General features: G+C 49.7%; 2 protein-coding genes across 4 annotated transcripts; both read right to left on the bottom strand.

Annotated features, from left to right (window-relative positions):
• Positions 1-1059: 1059 nt before the first annotated feature.
• Positions 1060-3384, bottom strand: ETV2 (ETS variant transcription factor 2). Its single transcript, XM_043894064.1, has 4 exons — positions 3306-3384; positions 3130-3207; positions 1520-1632; positions 1060-1274 (listed from the first exon to the last, which is right to left on the bottom strand). The coding sequence occupies exons 1-4, from the start codon at positions 3373-3375 to the stop codon at positions 1074-1076; spliced, it is 462 nt and encodes a 153-aa protein (XP_043749999.1). The 5' UTR covers positions 3376-3384; the 3' UTR covers positions 1060-1073.
• Positions 3385-7159: 3775 nt separating this feature from the next.
• RBM42 (RNA binding motif protein 42) lies at positions 7160-15057 on the bottom strand. Of its 3 annotated transcripts, XM_043893314.1 has the most exons (10): positions 14810-15057; positions 14426-14570; positions 13060-13144; positions 12882-12956; positions 11257-11322; positions 11003-11178; positions 10215-10547; positions 9785-9902; positions 7484-7678; positions 7160-7403 (listed from the first exon to the last, which is right to left on the bottom strand). In XM_043893314.1, the coding sequence occupies exons 1-10, from the start codon at positions 14935-14937 to the stop codon at positions 7291-7293; spliced, it is 1434 nt and encodes a 477-aa protein (XP_043749249.1). In that variant the 5' UTR covers positions 14938-15057; the 3' UTR covers positions 7160-7290. The 3 variants fall into 3 exon arrangements, with proteins under 3 accessions (XP_043749249.1, XP_043749258.1, XP_043749267.1); XM_043893323.1 differs by lacking the exon at positions 11257-11322 and having other exon boundaries at positions 11003-11157; XM_043893332.1 differs by lacking the exons at positions 11257-11322; positions 12882-12956 and having other exon boundaries at positions 11003-11157; positions 14810-15045.
• Positions 15058-18957: the final 3900 nt, after the last annotated feature.

Here is an 18957-nt window from a genome sequence, read left to right as displayed (position 1 = left end):
TTTAATTCATTGAACAGTGCTGTGAGATCTTTCTCCAGGCCTTTGATTTCTTCTGACTGGAACATTCTTTGCCTAACTGACTTCTTTTTTTCCTACCTGACTTCTTGAATCAGCTATTTTTCTCCTCCAATAAGTTTTCCCTGACCAAACCCCAACTTCCCACCTCAGGCTAAGGCAGGTCCCTCTTTGGGGGGGACTCTACCCCTGCAGGGCTCCCCCAACCCAGTCCTGACCACTCTGGGCTGTCCCTGTGTGGTGGTGGGGGTGGGGGGGGGTTCTGTCTCCTCACTGAACTGTGAACCTCCTACGGGCAAGGTCCAGAGTTGTCTTTGTCAGTGCTAAGTCCCCAGCATGGCCCACAGGAGGACCACTTAATAGGCTCTCTTTCAGGCTCAGTAGTTCCCAGATCCAGGTAGGCTCTCCTTGGAATATGAGTTCTGTGTCCCGTGGGTTGGAGTAGACGCCTTTAGGGGGCAAGCACTAGGTCTAATTCCTTGATGGTCCCTAGCACTGGGAAGGCACACAGTAGGCCCCCCCCCCTTTTTTTTTTTTTAAGAATATAAGCCTTCTCTTCAAGAGGGGAACAGTAGGTAAACTGGAAAGTTAGTGATAGGGTCTGATTGCTGTGCAGGTCCCAGCACAAGGCAGGCGCAGTGGGGACTGAGTTTGAAACCTCTGCATGTCCCATTACACAGCGAGCACACAGTAGTTCCCCTTAGGGTCTTGGGTCTGTTTTAGTCATCGTGTTTCCTGGGATCACATGGGGTTTGTTGGGGGCGAGGGTGGGGGTGGGGTGATGTGGATGTGGTGGTGCGCACAGGCTCCCAAGCAGAAGTAGTTTGTATCAGTGGGAAGGATGCAAACAGCACAACGAGGCTTGATTGGGTATTTTTTTTTTTTTTTTTAGTTCTACCACTTTATTGCTACCAACCCATTTCCCTCCACCCTTGTGCACACATGCTCAGTCATGTAATCCCATGGACTTCAGCCCGCCAGACTCCTCTGTCCATGGACTTTTCCAGGCAAGAATACTGGAGTGGGTTGCCATTTCCTTCTCCATTGATTGGGTATTTTTATTGGGTCGTTGCTTCCCGCCCGCCTCCCACAAGGTCGGGATAGATTAGACCAGGCACGCGGCCCCCGAAGCGGTACGTGTACTTGCGCCCCCCGCTCTTGCGCACGATGTCGCGGCGGTAGTAGTAGCGCAGACCTCGGCTCAGCTTCTCGTAATTCATGCCTGGCTTCCTCTTGCGCTCGCCCCACAGCCGCGCCACCTAGCGAGGAGCCCGGGCTTAGTCCGAAAAGGCGGGCGAGGGTTGGGGAGGGCGGGGCTAGACGGTGGATGGGTGGGGCGGGGGCGGGGTTCCGGCCTGTCTGCAGAGGGTTGGGCGGGGCGCCGCAGGCTGGAGGAGAAGGCGAGGCTGGGGGCGGGGCCTAGCACTAGGCAAAGTGCTGGTGGGGCTAAGGTGAACCCTGGGAGACCTGGGCGGAACTTGGCGGGTCTGGGAAACTGCCTTACCTCTTTGGGGTCGCACAGTTGGAACTCTCGGCTATTGCCGGTCCAGCGGATGCAGCTTCTACGCGCTCCGTCGTGGAGCAGCTCGAGGAGGAACTGCCACAGCTGAATGGGACCTGAGGAGTGGGGACAAGTGTACACTCAGGTTTCCTGGCCCCAGATGATGTCGTTTCGATGACCCAGGAATCTGGATCTGCTCCTCCTCGGAGACCAACAAATCCGGATTCCTCCATCTAAGGGACCTAAGAATTGGCCTGGGGACCCAGGCGTCCGGAGTCCCCATGTCGGAGATTTAGGATTTTGGCTTCCCCATCTTGGGGACCCAGGCATTCAGATCCTCATCTCTTTCTTCTCACCCAGGAGCCTAGGTCTTCTTCCCTTGCTCCCCAGAAACACTAGAAACTACTTGTGTCTTACTCCTCTCCTCCCTAGGTAGCCGGCAGTGAGCCCCGAGCCCCGCCAATTTCCTGGGTCCCCGCCCCCTTAGCGCTTCATTAGACGCCCGCCTCGCTCCCATCGGACAAAATCTCGCGGACCTCACCTCTGTGGTTAGTTTTGGGGTAACGAGCCAAGGTTGCGCGGTCCGACTGCTGGGTGGGTGCAGAGCAAGTGGTGAGATCTGAGCTCTGGTATTCCTGGGAAGAGGTGGTGCAATCCGTGTGCAGCCCTGAGTCCCAGAAGGTGGTACAGTCCGAGGCCGCAGGCCCGGCCCAAGGAAGGGTTGGGTCCGCGCAGGGCTCCCCGCCGAGGCTCCTGCCCCAGCAGGTGGCGCTGTCGGGGCCGATAGAATAGTCCCAGCTGGCGGAGCTGGAGGCGACCTGGGTGCGCGACCACGAGTTGGCAGTTCCCGCGGAGGTGGCGTAATTCTGGCCAGCAGCCCCTTCGGGGCCGTTCCAAGGGGCGGGACCCAGGGCCTGGGAAACACCGCTGCAAGGGATGGTGCCGGAGCACGGCAGGTCTGTCCAGTCTCCCGGCCACGGAAGAGCTTGAGGGGCGGGCTCTGCGAGGACAAATGGACCCCAAGTGAGAGAAGCCCAGGTGTCGCGATCCCCGCTCCCCTCTGGGGTTCTGGGAGTCGAAGCTCTCAGCCGTGGCGTCTGGGACTCCAGGCTCCGGGATCTAGGTCATACCACCTTAAGGACACAGTGTCCCTCGTCCTAGCCCCCTTCCCCTTCATAGATCGCGGAGTCTAAACCTCTACTAGTCACAGTGGAGGACCCCAGTCCCCTCCTCCCCCCCGCGCTTCTCCGCACACACTCACCCGCCCCCCATTGAGCTTCTGGGTACGGAGTAGAGCTCCAGTCTGTCTGTGGGAGCCCTGCAAGAAATAAGGATGTAGCTGATTTAGGGAAGGGTGTGCACAGTGACTGGAGACTCCCCTTAGCCACTCACCCAGTGGACTTTGTCAGGGACTGAGAGTTCTCAATCCCAGCTCCTACTCACTCAGACCTAGGACTCGGGACATTGGCCCCCTCCTCCTCCTTCAACCTCTGCAGTTCAAGACCACACCCCTCTCTGCGTTCAACCACAAGAGCAGCATGCCCCCTTCCTCAGACCTAGGTGCCCAGCCTCACCATCTTCCCCAGCACCCAGAGGTCCCAGCCCACAGCCACCTTTCCAGCATGTGTCCTCTGTCGGCGTGTCCCCTTGGAGTGCCAGTTCAGGGATATAGAAGTTGAGTTCAGATCCTTCTGCAGGCAGTGAGGTTAGACAGAGCCCCATCAGGTTCAGCGAAGGCCCCCACCTGCGCACCCACCCCACACACATCGTCTCAGCCCCTGGGACCTACCCAGCCCTGACGTCCTGTGCCCCAGAGGCACTTCCTGTGGTGATACTTCATCCCAGTTCCACAAGTCCATGGATGTCCGTTGTGAATGTACTGGGTTGGAAAAAAAAGGGGGGGGGGAGGGCACAGGGTGAGCCCGTGACACTTAGGGAACCTGGAGTCTGAGCCCCATCTCTAGCTTCCCTCACAAGGAGGAGTCCAGGCCTCTGCTCCCTTCTTCCCCAGGGCCCTGAAATCTTGGCCTCCAGTGTCCTTTCCTCTCAGATCCAGGAGTGAGGGCCCCCAGACACCCAGACCCAGGAAACCAGACCCCCAGACACCCGGTCTTCCAGCCCCCAGTTCATGGCTCACCTCTGGCAGGTCCTTCTGCCCCCAGCCGGGGGTCTCAGCCCCATTTCATACTATGCACCCCTCCCCTGGGGGCCTGAGCAGGGGGAGCGGATTTTCCAAGACGTCAGAGCTGGGGGTCGCAGTAGGGGTCGAGTTGCAGGGGCTGAGGCGTGGCCAAGCCGTGTCACCCCCGCCCCACTCCTCTCTGGCCCCGGGGATGACCGCCGGCCTCTGGGGTAGCTTTGGGAGGCAGCTTTGGTTGTCCCGCTGCATGGCTGGCCTGGACTTGAACGGGAGCTTGGGAAACAGCGGGCTGGGTTGAGACCAGGGTGCAAGGGGTGTTTCCGGGGTGACAAGAGCCGGGCGGGGGGTGGGGATTGGGGACTTGATCCTGCGACATGGGAGGTGGTGGGGGAAGCGGGCCAGGGGTCAGCTGGGCTGTGCCAGGCTTATCTGCAACAGGAAGGGGGATTTCCGGCCAGACCCCTGGTCGACAGACGTCACAATCGGCAGGGGGCCTGTGAGGGATACGGTGGGGGTAGATTGACCTGGGATCCTCCACCAGGCCCAGTTCTCCCCTTCCGAGGGCTTTGAGGAGGACATTCTGGATGCTTCCAAGGACAGTAACAACAACGTAAACAATAACAACAGTGATAGTAATAGCTGACATTTACTGGGGGCTCATTGCATACCACCAAACTGTGGGCCTTTGTTTAATCCCCTTACGAGGTAGGTATTAGTCTTATCCTGATTTTATGAAAGGGGAAATTGAGGATTACTCCCACTTTTCTTCCTTTCCAGAATCTGTGCCCTTTCATGCTAAACTAGTTCAGGACAAATGGGGAAAATTTGAGTAGGAACTGAATATGAGATATAGAATGAATCATTTTCTTTGATGTGATAATGCTATTATAATATGAAATGCTATTTCTAAGGAACACAGCTATTTAGGGGTGAAGTGTTATGTCTGTAACTTTTCCAATGATTCAGCAAAACCAAACCATGTATACTTGCAACATATACATACACACATGCAATATTTGGAACATACAATTAGAAAATTATTTGTTGTTTATCTTAAGTTCAAATTTAGCTAAGTGTATTGTATTTTTGTTTTCTAAATCTTGCAACCCTACACCCTGGTCGCTTGACATCAGAACCTATGCTTGTTTCCATCCTGCAATATTGGTAAGTAGATACGTATCATTAAAAATAACCCCTTTAAGACTCACAGACTTAGAAAACGAACTTATGGTTGCTGGGGGGAAAGAGATAGTTAGGGACTTTGGGAAGGTCATGTACACACTGCTATATTTAAAATGGATAACCAACAAAGACCTCTTGTATAGCACATGGAACTTTGCTCAATGTTATGTGCCGGCCTGGATGGGAGCGGGGTTTGGGGGAGAATGGATATATGTATATGTATGGCTGAGTCCCTTTGCTGTTCACCTGAAACTACAAATTGTTTGTTGACTATACTCCAATACAAAAATTTGTGTGTTAAAAATTAAAAAAAAAAACACCTCCTCTTTAATATGGACCTTTTCCAACATTCACCCAGTTTGATCATTAACCACTTGCCATTCTGGGGGGTGTGGGCACTGCCTTTCTGTGTTACACAAAGGAAACGGCCTCAAGAGGAAGAGCCATTCACCAGGTCACACAGAGGGTGGCTGGTGCTGGGATTGGACCCAGTGTTGGTTGAACCACAGAGCCCTCAGGAGTCATTGGTCCCTCCATCCATCTAACCCGGGGGTCTGAGAGGAATCTTGTATCTGCTGTGCCCCACCAGGCCTGAAGCTGGTCTCTCTCCATGTCTTCCTGCCCTGGGTTGGTGTCCTGTGTTGTATCAGGCCTGACTCTTGGTTGTGGGATCTCAGCTCGCCGATCAGGGATTGAACCTTTGCCCTTGACAGTTAGTGTGGAATCCTAACCACTGGACCACAGTCCCTCTCCATCTGTCTCTAAGTGTTCCTCTCTCTCTCCCTACCTCCTTATCTGTTTCCATCTCTTTCCCTCTCTGGACTTTCCCCCCAACTCCCTTTCCTGTTGTACTGCCTCTGACCCACCGCTCTCATTTCTTCCTCTTTTTGTCTTCCTCTCCACCCCTCAGTCTCTGCTCACTACATTCCCTCCATCTCGGTCCATCTGTCTCTCACTCCCATTGATCTTCTCTCTCCTTGGGACTTAAATGCATGTTTAAAACCCTCCTTTCTGCAATCATTCGCATCTCCTCCCTTGCTTGCAGTGAATAGAAGGGGTTTAGAAGGGAAGGGCCAGTGATGTGGGGATGGGGTTTGAGGGTTCTGGAGCTGGGTGGTCCAGCCAGGTGGCAGGGGGCTGAAGGGCACTTCCTGTCATTGAAAGGAGGCCCTCACCCCTCTAACCAGACTGGAAAATGTGACGTCAGAGTGGGCAGTAAGGGAGGAAGACCGGAACAGAGGAAATCTGACACCTCTCCTGGGTGACTGGCTTCCCGAGAAGCCTTGGTATTGTTTCTCCCCTCCCAATCTGGGGTTCTGATGGCTATGCCCCTGGGAGACCCTTGTCCCCTCCCCATGCCATCTCCCTACTTTGGCTGGTCACTGCTCCAATCTCCTTCCTGAACCCCAGTTTTCTCTAAAGTGCAAATCTGTGATGCCAGGCCCCTGCTTGAACTTTGTCTCAGCTTCTCATGGCTGGCTGCTGCCTTCAGGGTAAAGTCTAAGCTCTCAGTCTGGCATTCAAGGTCCTGCATGCACACTTACTTCTGAAAGGCAGAGACAAGCTTGGAGCTGTGAAGAGACTTACAGATGGAAAAAGAGGAGAGACTCAGAGACATTTAGAAAGAGAAAAGCAGCCGAGGGGGACTCAAGAGAAACAGAAGGAGGCATAAACATTCAAAGAGACAGCAGAAGTTGACTAGGTTTTGGCAGAGTGAAGAAACTGGAAAACAGTCTCAGAGACCTAAAGGGTGAGGATGGCAGAAACAAGGAGAGAGAATGATATTAATAGGAAGAGAATGAAATAGTTTCAGAAATGGCCAGTGCCTTCAGGAGGCCTTCCTGGACTCCTAGGGATGGTTCCCCATCCCAACCCTGATAACTCTGGGCTGTCATTGTCTGGCAATGGCCCGATCTCTGCCACTGAACCATTAGCTAGGAACACTGTTACCACTGTACCACACACTGTCCAGGTCCTTGATGACAGTGGATGAATGAATGAAAGCCTGGAAAGCTCTGAGCTCCAGAAGGGCAGGGCCCAGAAGACCCACTACCCTAGTGCTGAGAACACAAGGCAGTCAGAAGACCACTGGTGAGCCTCCACTTGGCTTTGACCTTGCGCTAAGCCTCTACTTCCTCCTCTGAGGAATGGGCTGCACTCAGTGTACACTTGAGAGGTTTCAAGAAGATCTAACGGGCATGTAGCAGTGTTGAAAACGCCCATCTGCAAGTTTATATAAACTTTCAAGGCTCCCCACTATCTCCAGAGTTGGGGATGCTAAGCCCTGCTCTCCAAAGAGTACTTCCAAGCCTAGCCAAGGATGGAAATGAACGTAAATTTATTGAAACTGGTGTTGGGGAGGATAGGTGGGTAGACAATTGAGGGTTTTCCAAAGAACTGTGGGGAGGAACCAGCGCCCGGCCGGATGGGAGCGGGTGCCTGGCCACAGACCCTATCTCAGGCCCAATTTCTTCTTCTCCTTCTGCTTCTTGCGCACCACGTCCAGGTTCCGGTCCTTCCACATGCTCTTGCGCAGCTTGATGGGGCGTGAGCCCACATACTTCCCTGTGGGAAGACAGGGTTCAAGGTCAGGCTCAGACCAGATGCCTGCCATGCCCACTGACCCTAGGGGAGACGGCACTCACCATTCATCTCACGCATGGCGCGCACATAGTCACTGGGGTCCTTAAAGCTGACGAAGCCATAACCCTTGGTCTTGCCTGTGCGCTTGTCACGGATCACCTTAGCCTTAAGGAAGGATGGGAAGCGGCTGAAGGCTCGGGCCAAGATGTCATCGTTCACCTCGTTGCCCAGGTCTCCACAGAAGATCCGGAAGTCATCTGGGGTTGGGAGAGGGAAGATTAGAGGATACACATATGTGGCCCAGTTACTGAAATGATCCCACCTTCTCTGGGAGCATCCCCCAAGCCCTCTTCCCTCCGTCCTCTTAGTTTTAACAGCCAACACTTGGATAGTATTTACCCTGTGCTAGACTCTCTGCAAAGCACCCATAAAGTTTTCACACACCTGGCATTCCCAACAGCCCTTTACCCCAATGCACAGAGAAGTCAAGTCACCTGCCCAAAGTTAATCAGCAAGCAGCAGAGCTGGGACAAGAACTCAGGCATCTATCTGGCTCCAGAGCCTTCACTTTCTTTTTTTTTTTTTTGGGGGTTTTGTCATACATTGATATGAATCAGCCATAGATTTACACATATTCCCCATCCCGATCCCCCCTCCCACCTCCCTCTCCACCCAATTCCTCTGGGTCTTCCCAGTGCACCAGGCCCGAGCACTTGTCTCACGCATCCCACCTGGGCTGGTGATCTGTTTCACCATAGATAGTATACTTGCTGTTCTTTTGAAATATCCCACCCTCACATTCTCCCACAGAGTTCAAAAGTCTGTTCTGTATTTCTGTGTCTCTTTTTCTGTTTTGCATATAGGGTTATCGTTACCATCTTTCTAAATTCCATATATATGTGTTAGTATGCTGTAATGTTCTTTATCTTTCTGGCTTACTTCACTCTGTATAAGGGGCAGAGCCTTCACTTTCAACTAATGGCACTGCCCTGCCCCACCTCACCCACTCCAGTGACGAAGCCCCTACCTTTGTCATCACAGCCCTGGCCTGTCCTCCGAGCCCCCAGCATCCTTTGGTCTCCTGAACACCGCTCCATGGACTCTCCCTGGGCCCCTGACACCCACTGGTTCCCATAATGGCACCCCAGGACCGCAGAATTTCATCATTCCTCAGCTCTGCCTCCTCTGCAAAGCCCACTCTGACCCCCTTTGAGTCCCTGAAACTTGAACACACTGCCTGATTCTTCTCCAAGGTCAACTTCAGCTGCCATTTTTGGATATACCTCCTGGGCTGAGCCTGGTCTTGACCAAATGTGCTCAAGCTCAAAGAATCCCTTCCCCCATGAGCATATACTATTACTACCCCCTTGCTGGAAAACAAGGCTTGAAAGGCTGAGTGACTTGTCCAAGGTCACAGAATTAGGGTCTACCGCCTAGCCACCTCTGGGCCAGTGCTGTATGGCTCTGGCCTGGGGTGGGCAGATGGTCCCAGGAAAAGAGGCAGAAGTGAAGGGGTGGGGTGGGACTTAGGCCCCTTCCCTTGGCTACCACTGTGGTTGCCTCACAGCTTTGGTGGTGACTGAGGGCACTCTTGAACAAGTTAGGTCACCCCAGGCAGAAGTAATCTGACAAACTTAAGAGGGTAGGACCGTCCATAAACTAAGTGATCTGAACACTTCAAAAAACTATTATACCTAAGACAAAGCAGCGGGAGGGAGACAATTCTCTTTAAAAGATAATCTAGTGACACAAAACTGCATGCCTCCTGGTTTAGGGGGAAAACAGCTATAAGAAGATAGTTTGGAGACAACTGGGAAAATCACAATATAAACAGAATATGAGATATCACAGAGTTACTGATAATTTTCTTAGATGTGTTAACCATGTAATGATATGAAAGAAAATATTACTTTTCTTAGGAGGTGAATATTAAGGTATTTAGGAGTGAAGTGATAACCTCATTTATAGTTTACTTCACACGATTGAGCAAAAACCAAAAAAAGATACACATGGAGGGTTACAGTGAAGATAGCAAAATGTTAATTGCTGAATCTAGGTGGTTGATATATAGTTAACTGTGCAACTGTGAGAAATTTAAAATTTCTCACAACAAGTTAGGGAAAAAAAAGAATGGTCTTTCTCCTTTAACAAGCCAGGCACCTCATGAATGAAATGGGCCAGAGGTCCTACGCACCAATCCCCTTTACCCAGTTCTGTTCGGTGGCTGGGTGCGGGCCTGCCCCCCGAGCCACAGTCTGGCTCTCCAGGAGGTGGGCCAACAGGCCGCCCTGCAGTGAGGTGTGGAGCTACCCAGTTCCCCTCCCTTGGCTGAGCAGCACAGCCCTGCACTCACGCCCACTCACCCGCATCCCACTCTAGCAGGCTGGGGTCCTCCCAGCTGCTCCCAGCTGCTGTGCGAATGCAGCGCTTCAGTTTCTCTGGTTTCCCTTTCTTCTTGTCCTCACTCAGAGGTTCTGGCACCTACAGAGAAAAGGAAGGGTACTAAGGGCTAGAGCTGAGTCTCTTGGGCCCATCTGCCCTCTTCAGGCTCTCCCATTTGGTCCCCCTAGTTCTCCTGTCTCCATAGTTAAAGCACAGGATATGCTTCTGGGTGTCAGGTGTATGTGTGTGTCTGCCTCCCTCTTCCCCATGTTCTCCCAAACCTTCCAGTTTCCTGGGTCCCTCCTACCTCCATGGACAGAAGATGACATGTGTTTCTGTGTGGGGAAGCCCATGGGCTGCTGTCTGCCCATCCAACCCATTCTGTCCCCTACTACTCTGCTCCCTGCTTACCTCAAGAGCCATGAGGCCAGGAGGTGGCTCAGGCCGAGGTGGCCGGGGTCTCGGACGCAGGGACAGGAGCTCAGGAATGCGCAGTGGGGGCAGCAGGCCTCGCACAACTTCCAGCGGGAGGGGCAGGGGTTCAGGCTCAGGCAGAGGCATGGCCAGGGCCAGTGGCAGGCTGGGCCCAATGACTGCAGGGCCAGCTGGGGCGCCCCCGGCTCCCACCGCCACCGCTGCGCTAGCCTCCTCCAGCCCGGCTGCTGCCGCCACCACAGCCTCTTCCTTCTCTTTCAGGCCCAACCCCAGGCCTAGGCCCAGCTCTCGGGGTGTTGCTGGCTCTTCCTGTGGGCAAAAGGAGGGCATGAGGGGGGCCAGATCACAGGCTCAGACCTCCGTCTCATCCTTATCCTGTACAACAGACCAAGGGCACCAGGGCCAGAGAGCAGGCAAGAGACACCAAGACAGGGAACAGTGTCTGCTCCTGTCAGACCAACACAGGGATAGAGAAATAGACAAACACAGGGACTAAAAAAAATAAAGACAGAACAAGAGAGGGACAATCAAAGGGAAAATAGAGATACACAAAGAGAAATACACCTATAATTTGTGTTTTCTCTCTAAACGTCCCTCAAAAAAAAGCAAAAAACAGAATGATATGGCCACAGGAAGAAACAGGGGAAGACAGAGGCAGAGACACATAAAGCTGGGGAAAGGCAGACGTGGTGGACACAGCTCATCAGGCCAGGATGAGGGTCTCTGTCCACCGCACCTGACCCTCAGTTCCCTGATCAACTCACCAGAGGAGGCCTCAGAGCAGCCATGGAGCCCAAGGGCGGGCCGGGGGCCCGAGCCATCGGTGGCAGCATCATAGGTGGTCCAGGGGGCCCAGGCAGGGGGGGCCCCACGAGGGCCTGGTGAGGGGGCCGCAGGGCCATAGGGCGGGGCCCAGCTGCTGCAGAGGTAAGAGCAGAATCTGTCAGGGTGTTAGTGGGGGAGTTGGAGGACTTGGGGAGGAGTTATGTGGCAGGGATGATGACCTTGGCCCCCTCACCTGCTCTCTGCAGCACGTGAGGGACGAAGGCTGGACGCAGAATAGTGGCACTCTGGGGGGCCACAGCTGTGGGAGAGATGAGGGTGTGCGTCAAGGGGGACTGGGGCACTCAGGGTAAGGTATGTGCCTGTGGGTACTCTGAGCTCCCAAGAAATTCTGCTGAAGAGGCTGGGGAACCTTCTGGGAGATGCAGGGTCCTTTTCATTTGTTCGTTCAGCAAAACACCTACCACTGATGATCTCCTCTGGGCCCGGCCCTGTCCTGGGCAATGCTAGGGGCACACCTAAAGACCACAGGCCCTAGGGGAGCTCCTGGTCCAGAGCAGGAAAGAACATACTCATCACCAGAGTGACAGCCAGAGTGATCAGGGCTGGGATGGGGGAAGCCCAGGCAGGGTGACCGAGGCTGGCACCAAGGGAGCTCAGAAGAGGGACACCAGTGGGACTAGAGAAGGCTTCTGGCAGAAAGGGACCTGTGAGCTGAGACCCAAAGGATAGTGAAGAGCTGGTAATGCAAAGGGTAAGTTTGGAAATATTACTGGCAAGTTCTCCTTATAAACCAAATGCTTATAAACCAAAAACTTCCCCTCTTTAGTTTAGTGTAATTCCAATAGGGGAAGTCAGGAGTTGGAGAGCATCATAAGAGGATGGTCAAGAGGTCAGTAGGCATCCAAGCATAGTCTTGGTGGCTGAAAGACTATTTCAGTGGTTGTTCTCTAGAGGGTACTAGGGTGCCACAGCAGAGCTGGAAGCTGGGCAGGGTGACTAGGTCAGATTTACACTTTCATCAAAACCATACTAAATTATAGGTGATATTAAACCTCAGATATCAGGTAAAAGAGTCTATCAGGATTTAAGTGACACAATTAACAAGTTTGATCTAATGGGATGACACCAGAACATTACAGAACACATATCCTTTTCCTACATGTAAGGAAGTTAATGTCACAAAAATTGACTGTGCGTATAAAAGTCATCTCAACAACATGAAGTAAGAGTGTCCTGTGGAGACAGTATATTTCAGTTGATTTTGGTTAGCTAGATTTTGGTTTAGTTGATAGGTTTGGAAGGTTAAAAGTTGAGTGACAATGAGCACGAGAGGAAAGGGACCTCAACAAGAGCCTTGCTAGCACATCCCAGCAATGTCTGGGGCTCCAGGGAAGGAAATGGGGGGTCTCTCTCTGCAAGGGGCTGGCTGATGTAAGGTCTTGACTGTCAGGTGAGGACCACAGGTGCTTGTTTGATGGTCTGGTTTGTTCATCCCATCAACAGAGAGCATGTAATGCTTACAAGATGGCAGGCACCCTCACAGATGTTATATTTTAGAGGAAGCAAAAGATGATAATCATAATAAACAAGTAAGTAGTATAACTTGGTAGAAAGCTATACAGCTTTATAGCACATGAAGTGCTATGAAGAAACAGCAAAGAATACAGATTAGGAGTCACAATAAAGGGGTTGGTTTGCAATGACCCAGTAAAGCCTTACTAAAGCCAAATCAACGAAGTACATGATTAGGTTTATGCTTCAGAAAGACAATGATGTCTTGGGGATGAAATGGAGAGGGTGAAGTAGTCAAAACAAGAGTGCTTGGTGAAATGTGGGATTCTCTGGCCTCAGACCTACCTGCTCGCCGCAGGAACAGGGCTTCTCGAGCCTCTGGACTGTCCAGGTGACTCCGATCACCAGGGCCAAAGCCAACTGTTGGGAGGGGAGTGATGAGGATGGGGAGGGTGGGGAGAGGAGAGTCCCAGGCTTCCCTTTTTACCACCCTGCTTCCCTCGTCCCATCACTCCTTACTTACCTGGACCCACAAAAGGTGGGCCACCCACCATGGGAGGAACCACTGTGGCTGCAGCGGCTGCTCGGGCCTCCAGAGTCTGTTGGACCTGTTGGATGGGGGTTGGGGTGAGGAGTCTGACTCAGTGCCCCCAAGCTGCCTGGCAGGCTCACCTGGGAACCAAGGGTTTTGTTCTTTGCACTGTGTGGCTATCTCTCAAACTTTAGGTCTCAGCTAAAACATCACTTTTCAGAGAGGCTTCTGGGATCACACTAGCTCAAGGTGTCCTTAGTCCCTCCCTGGTGCAACTTCATCATCCTGCTTCATCTTCCCCAAAGCACTCAGCACTACCTGAAATTATGTCCAGCTTGTCCTCCTCATCTCCCATGCCACCACCCTGCTCCAAGCCACCATTATCTTTTGCCTAGAGTATGACGGTAGCCTCTTCCTCAGACTGCTTGATTCTGCCCTGGCCCCCTACAATCTGTCTTCTAAACACAGCAAAGTGACCCTGGTGACATCTAAGTTGGACCATATCACCCCACTGCTCAAAGTCCTTCAACTGCTTCTCATCCCAGAGTAAAAACCAAGGTCCTTATGGTGATCCACGAGGTCCTACTAGATCTGTCTTTATCACCTCTCTGTCCATATCTCCTCCTATCCTCTCCCTTGCTCACTCCATTTCAGCCACCCTGCTCTCCCTGATGGTCCTTGAACACGTCAGGTATGCACCTACCTCGTGGTCTTTGCTGATCAACAGTTGTCTGGGAATACTCTTTCCCAAGATATCTGCATAGCTCCCTCCATCATGCTCTTTATATCTTTGCTTAGATATCACCTCCCAGAAAGGTCTTCCCTGACCATGCTGATAAAATTCTGCCCTTGTTAATCTACTTTAGTCTGTCTCTCCACAGTAAAATAGAAACTCCACAAAAGGTAGTGACTGTTTCTCTGTTTTATTTTTTGCTATATGTCTAGGGCCTAGATTAGCACCTGGTGCAGAAGAGGCACCTGAAAATTATTTGTCGAGAGAATGAACAAGTTTCATCTACTGTTCACTTTTGGTAATCTCTTTCTCCACTAGTCACATATAGTATATGGAGAACTTGAATGTCATTAATGAGACTGAGAAACTATCTAACTCTAATACGAATTTTAAATAAATACAGGACATTTCCATCTTTGCAGAAAGTTCTACTGGCCACCATGATCTAGATAAAAGCTTGCAAAGGGCAGAATTATTGTCTCAGTCCTTACTGAGTCTTCAGTGCCTGACACCTAAAATATTTGTCATGCTTATTAATCAACAAGCCAGCATGTCAATAGCTCTCTGTATACAAACGTGTGTCTGAGGCATTGTGCTCTCTTCTATGCCTTATGTCAGCCGTACCTGCTGGTATGTGTTGGTCGCGATAATTGGGCGGATCACAGGAGCTGCTGGGACTTGCATCGCTTCAACCGTGGGGACTGTAGGCACCGCAGGCACGGCAGTTGGGATTCCTGTTACGGGAGCCCCCAGAACTTCCTGCTCAAACCTGGGAAGGCAGGACACACCACAGCTCAGGACCTTGCACCAATTCTGAAACGGTGGGTATATCACGACAGCGCCTTCACCCCTGCCAACCTCTCCTCCTTAACTCTCGTCCCCACAATCCCGAAAGTACCATTTCCCCAAGACAGAACTATATATCGAGTCTATCAGTGCCTGAAGGCTCCAGGGCTCGACGACTCTGACTCTAGGATGGCTTTAATCGCTCCCTATCGCGGGCCTTACAGGGCCATCTCCGCCTCCATCTCCTTCAAGCGTTCCTCGCCGCTCTTTCCCGGGATGCCGGCACCAGGGCCCGGAACCACAGGTCCTCCTGCGCCCGGGAGGCCCGGGGCTGGCCCCGCTCCGGCCATCGCTGCTACCGTCGCTGTCGCCGGTATTACCGCCTCAGCTCAGTCGCCTCCGCCGGTTCCGCTGTATATTCTCTGGCTACGTCAGGGTGGGCGCCCGCGGATGACGTATCAGCGAAAGCGACGGGCGCCGATACATGACACCAAGCGTCAACAGGGCTGGCCTTTGGAGTGAGAGCCAATGAGAACCTGGCCACACCCAGAGGGCCCGCCCCCAAGGAGAAATATAGGCCAGTCAGAGTGCCGGAGAAACGAGTCAACGGAAGAAGCTGCGTTTAGGGGCGTGCAACCCAGACAGACGGCCACGCCTTCATGGGAGAACAAGGCCCGACCCTAAAGTGAAAACTTGACCTTTGAGAACTCTGGGAAGTTCGGAGGTTCCTCCTGTGCCACCGCGAGACCAGTTCCGGAAGTTTTAAAACACAGTGACATCCCAGTCACCCCAGGGCAGGATGGGGATGGAGATGGAGGCAGCTGGAAGCCATGGTCGCCCACTTTCGTACACGCTACCAGTGAGTTCCAGAAAAACCAGGACCATGATGTGGGAATTTCAGAGGAGGCGCCTGACCCAGGCTTCCTGGAGGAGGTGACACCTGAAGACTTCTACTAGATAAAATGAGTATAGAGACTCTGGGTAGGATGAATAGTTCATGCAAAGGCCAAGGGACAGTAGTCAAATATGTCAACTCAGAAGGTCACGTGTAGACTTTTGGTGTTTGTGCTTTCTTGAGACATAGCTTTGCTTTTTTTTTTTTAGTCCTCAAGATGTTTTATGAATATTTTCAAAAAACTACACAGTAGTAGAGAGAATAACGAACATCCACGTGCCTCTCAAGAATTTACTAAAATTTTACCCTTATTTTGTCTATACATTTTTTCGCTTTACATTATAGCAAATTGAAGACATCTGTCAATTCGCCTGTACTTGCTTCATAATGTGTAACAGATAAGATGTCTATTAAATAAGGAGTATTTAAAAGAAAAAAATACCATGTTCACATCCAGGAAACTGTCCTATCATCTTACACCTAGATTGCCTTCTATTTTCCCTGCCTCAAAATGTGTTTATATTACAATAGTATTGTAAAAATCAGGATCCAAGTAAGGCTCACGTTTCATTTGGTCAGTGGCTCAGTCTCCTTCACCCCGCAACCCACCCCTTAAAACTTAATTTTACTGCCTGCCTTGGTTTCTTGGAAGTCCCAGTTTGAATCAGCATAAATGAGTGATTTGTTAAAATAGTTTGGTTGCTTATGTGCTAGAGATATTATAAGAGAATAAGATACCTTAAAAATTATTAACTAGAGTCCACACTTTATTCAGTTTTCCTAGTGTTTACCTTATCTATTTTCAAGCATTCCATCCAGGATAACACATAACATATAGTTAGTTGTCATGTTTCCTTAAGCTCTTCTTGCCAGTGACCATTTCTCTTTCTTTTTTCATGACTTTGATAGTTTTGAGGAGTACTAGTCATGTATTTTGTAGAATATTTCACATGTGGGACCTCACTGATGTTTTTCTCATTATTAGGCTGAGGTTATATTTTTTTGAGGGGGGGGGGAGACCATAGAGGTAAAGTGCAATTCTTATCATATCAAGGGTACATACTGTCAACATGGATTATTATTAACTTTAATCTCCTGAGGTAGCACTTGTCAGGTATCTACTATAAATTTACTTAAAAAAAAAAAAAGAAACCTCCCTTTTCAACCCTCTTGCACTGTTGATGGCAATGTAAAGTGATACAGCCACTACAGAAGACAGTATGAAGATTCCTTAAAAAAACTAGGAATAAAACTACCATATGAACAACAATCCCACTACTTGGCATGTATCCTGAAAAAACCATAATTGAAAAAGACACATGTACCCCGATGTTCATTGTAGCACTATTTACAATAGCTAGGACGTGGAAGCAACCGAGATGTCCATCAACAGATGAATGGATCAAGAAGCTGTGGTACATATATATAATGGAATATTATTCAGCCATAAAAAGGAACACATTTGAGTCAGTTCTATGAGTTGGCTGAACCTAGTGCCTATTATGCAGAGGGAAGTAAGAAAAGAGGAAAACAAATATCATATATTAACATATATATATATATATATATGTAATCTAAAAAAATGGTAATGATGAATCTATTTGCTGGGCAATAATAGAGACTCGGACCTAGAGCAGACTTGCTGACATGCGGGGGGAGGGGAAGGAGAGTGCTCGATGAATGGAGTAGCATGGAAACAGAAACACTACCGTGTGTAAAACAGCCAGCCAGTGGTAATTTGCTGTGACTCAGGGAACTCAAACCGGGGCTCTGTGACAACCCAGAGCAGTGGGATGGGGTGAAAGGAGGGAGGGAAGTTCAAGAGGAAGGCGACATATGTGTAACTGTGGCTGATTCATGTTGATGTATGGCAGAAACCAACACAATACTGTAAGGCAATCATCCTTCAATTAAAAATAAAAACAAAACAAAAAACCCTTTCAAGCTCTTTGTCTTGCATAGGGGATGTTTAGGCTACACCCTTCATTTAATTATTAAATCATTTGTATCAGCATGAACTCATGGATATCTTATACTTTTGGTTATTATTCAATACTTATTTTGTTGCTCAAATTGTTTCAGCTTTTAAGTCTTTTTTTTTTTTTTTGACCTGAAAAATGTCCTTCTCTTTATCTTTCTCATTTTTTCTCTTTCTCCCCCAGATCCTCTCTCTCTCTTTTTCCCTATTTGTTGGAGAAACTGATCACTTGTCCTATTGGATTTCTCACATTTTGGATTTAACTGATTACATTGTTTCACTTGTTCCTGGTGGTGGTGGGGGGGGGGGGTGGGTTGGCCTCTCCATTTCTTGACAGAAGCTTGATTAGATTCCAGTATTCTTGCCTGGAGAATCCCATGGAGGAACCTGGCAGGCTACAGTCCATGGGGTCCCAAGAGTTGGACATGACTGAGTGACTAAACCACTACCACTGTCCTGTCGGGAGTGGGTGGTGTCTGGTTGTCCTGCTTCAGTGATGCCGAGATTGATCAGCAGTGTCACCCTGTTCATCCATTTAAAAAAGCTCAATCAGCCCTTCCATTAAGTTTTAACAGTACTTGATCATCATCACCTGTATCTATTACTTCATTAATGTATTGAAGATAGTGGTTTTCAAATTTTATCATTCTAAAATCATTAGTGACTTTTATAAACTTCCTCTTTTCAGAACTTGGGTTACTTTTTCACAAACAGGAAAGAAGACAGAAAATGCCTGATTCTTTCCCTATTTTATGGGGAGGAGGGAAGAAATGAGTTGGTTACTAGCACCCTTCAAAGGACCAATAAGGTATATGTGTATGACTATCAATATAAAAATTACATTTTCAAACATACTTATGTGCTTCAAGTTATTCTAATTGCTACTCAAAGTGTCCCATCTTTAGCCAATATGTATGGATACATAGATGCAAAATTTTCCATACAATTTCAAATGGTCTACTAAACTATTTGAATCTTCCTGGAGTCAATCCATAGACCATGGCTGGGGTAAGGACTCCTGCTCGTCTATGTATAAACTGAGTTCCTATCAATCAGTCAAGGATGTTTTCATTGAAATGCAAGTCAAATTCCTTTGGGTATGACATAAAAATAACTATAAAGGTTACCTGTATACTTTCAAAAGATCTTGACCCTGTGTACTACTGCATTATATGTTTTGTTCACATATCTGTTTGATTTAATGTGGTTTTTATGAGATTTATTATAATTTCTTTTTAATAACTATTTAGTAGCTTTGGCTTATCTTTCATATGCCAAGGAAAAATCATTAAAATTTTTTTTACTACACAAATTGATTCATATGGAGCCATGTTGAGTATTGTTTTGGAATACATATATTTAGATACGTATCCTTCTGAAACATGACCCCTCCTTTTCTTTCATTCATCTTCCTACTGATGTAACTAAACAAAGATTTACTGAATACACAGGCTGGAAGTGCGATTCATTGACCCCCTAGGACGACTACTTTTCCTT

Source organism: Cervus elaphus, chromosome 4 (genome assembly GCF_910594005.1).
Source record: "Cervus elaphus chromosome 4, mCerEla1.1, whole genome shotgun sequence".
NCBI lineage: Eukaryota > Metazoa > Chordata > Mammalia > Artiodactyla > Cervidae > Cervus > Cervus elaphus.
This window is presented reverse-complemented; position numbering and strand designations above follow the sequence as displayed.

Excerpts from the sequence above, each read along its gene's own strand:
- RBM42 (XM_043893314.1), bottom strand. The coding sequence starts at position 14,937 with ATGGCCGGAGCGGGGCCAGCCCCGGGCCTCCCGGGCGCAGGAGGACCT. Across the intron at positions 13,145-14,425 it reads CGACCAACACATACCAGCAG|GTCCAACAGACTCTGGAGGC; the intron begins GTACGGCTGACA and ends CCCATCCAACAG. Across the intron at positions 11,323-12,881 it reads CCTGTTCCTGCGGCGAGCAG|CTGTGGCCCCCCAGAGTGCC; the intron begins GTAGGTCTGAGG and ends TCTCTCCCACAG.
- ETV2 (XM_043894064.1), bottom strand. The coding sequence starts at position 3,375 with ATGGACTTGTGGAACTGGGATGAAGTATCACCACAGGAAGTGCCTCTG. Across the intron at positions 3,208-3,305 it reads GCACAGGACGTCAGGGCTGG|AAGGATCTGAACTCAACTTC; the intron begins GTAGGTCCCAGG and ends CACTGCCTGCAG. Across the intron at positions 1,633-3,129 it reads AGAGGACACATGCTGGAAAG|GTCCCATTCAGCTGTGGCAG; the intron begins GTGGCTGTGGGC and ends CCCACTCCTCAG.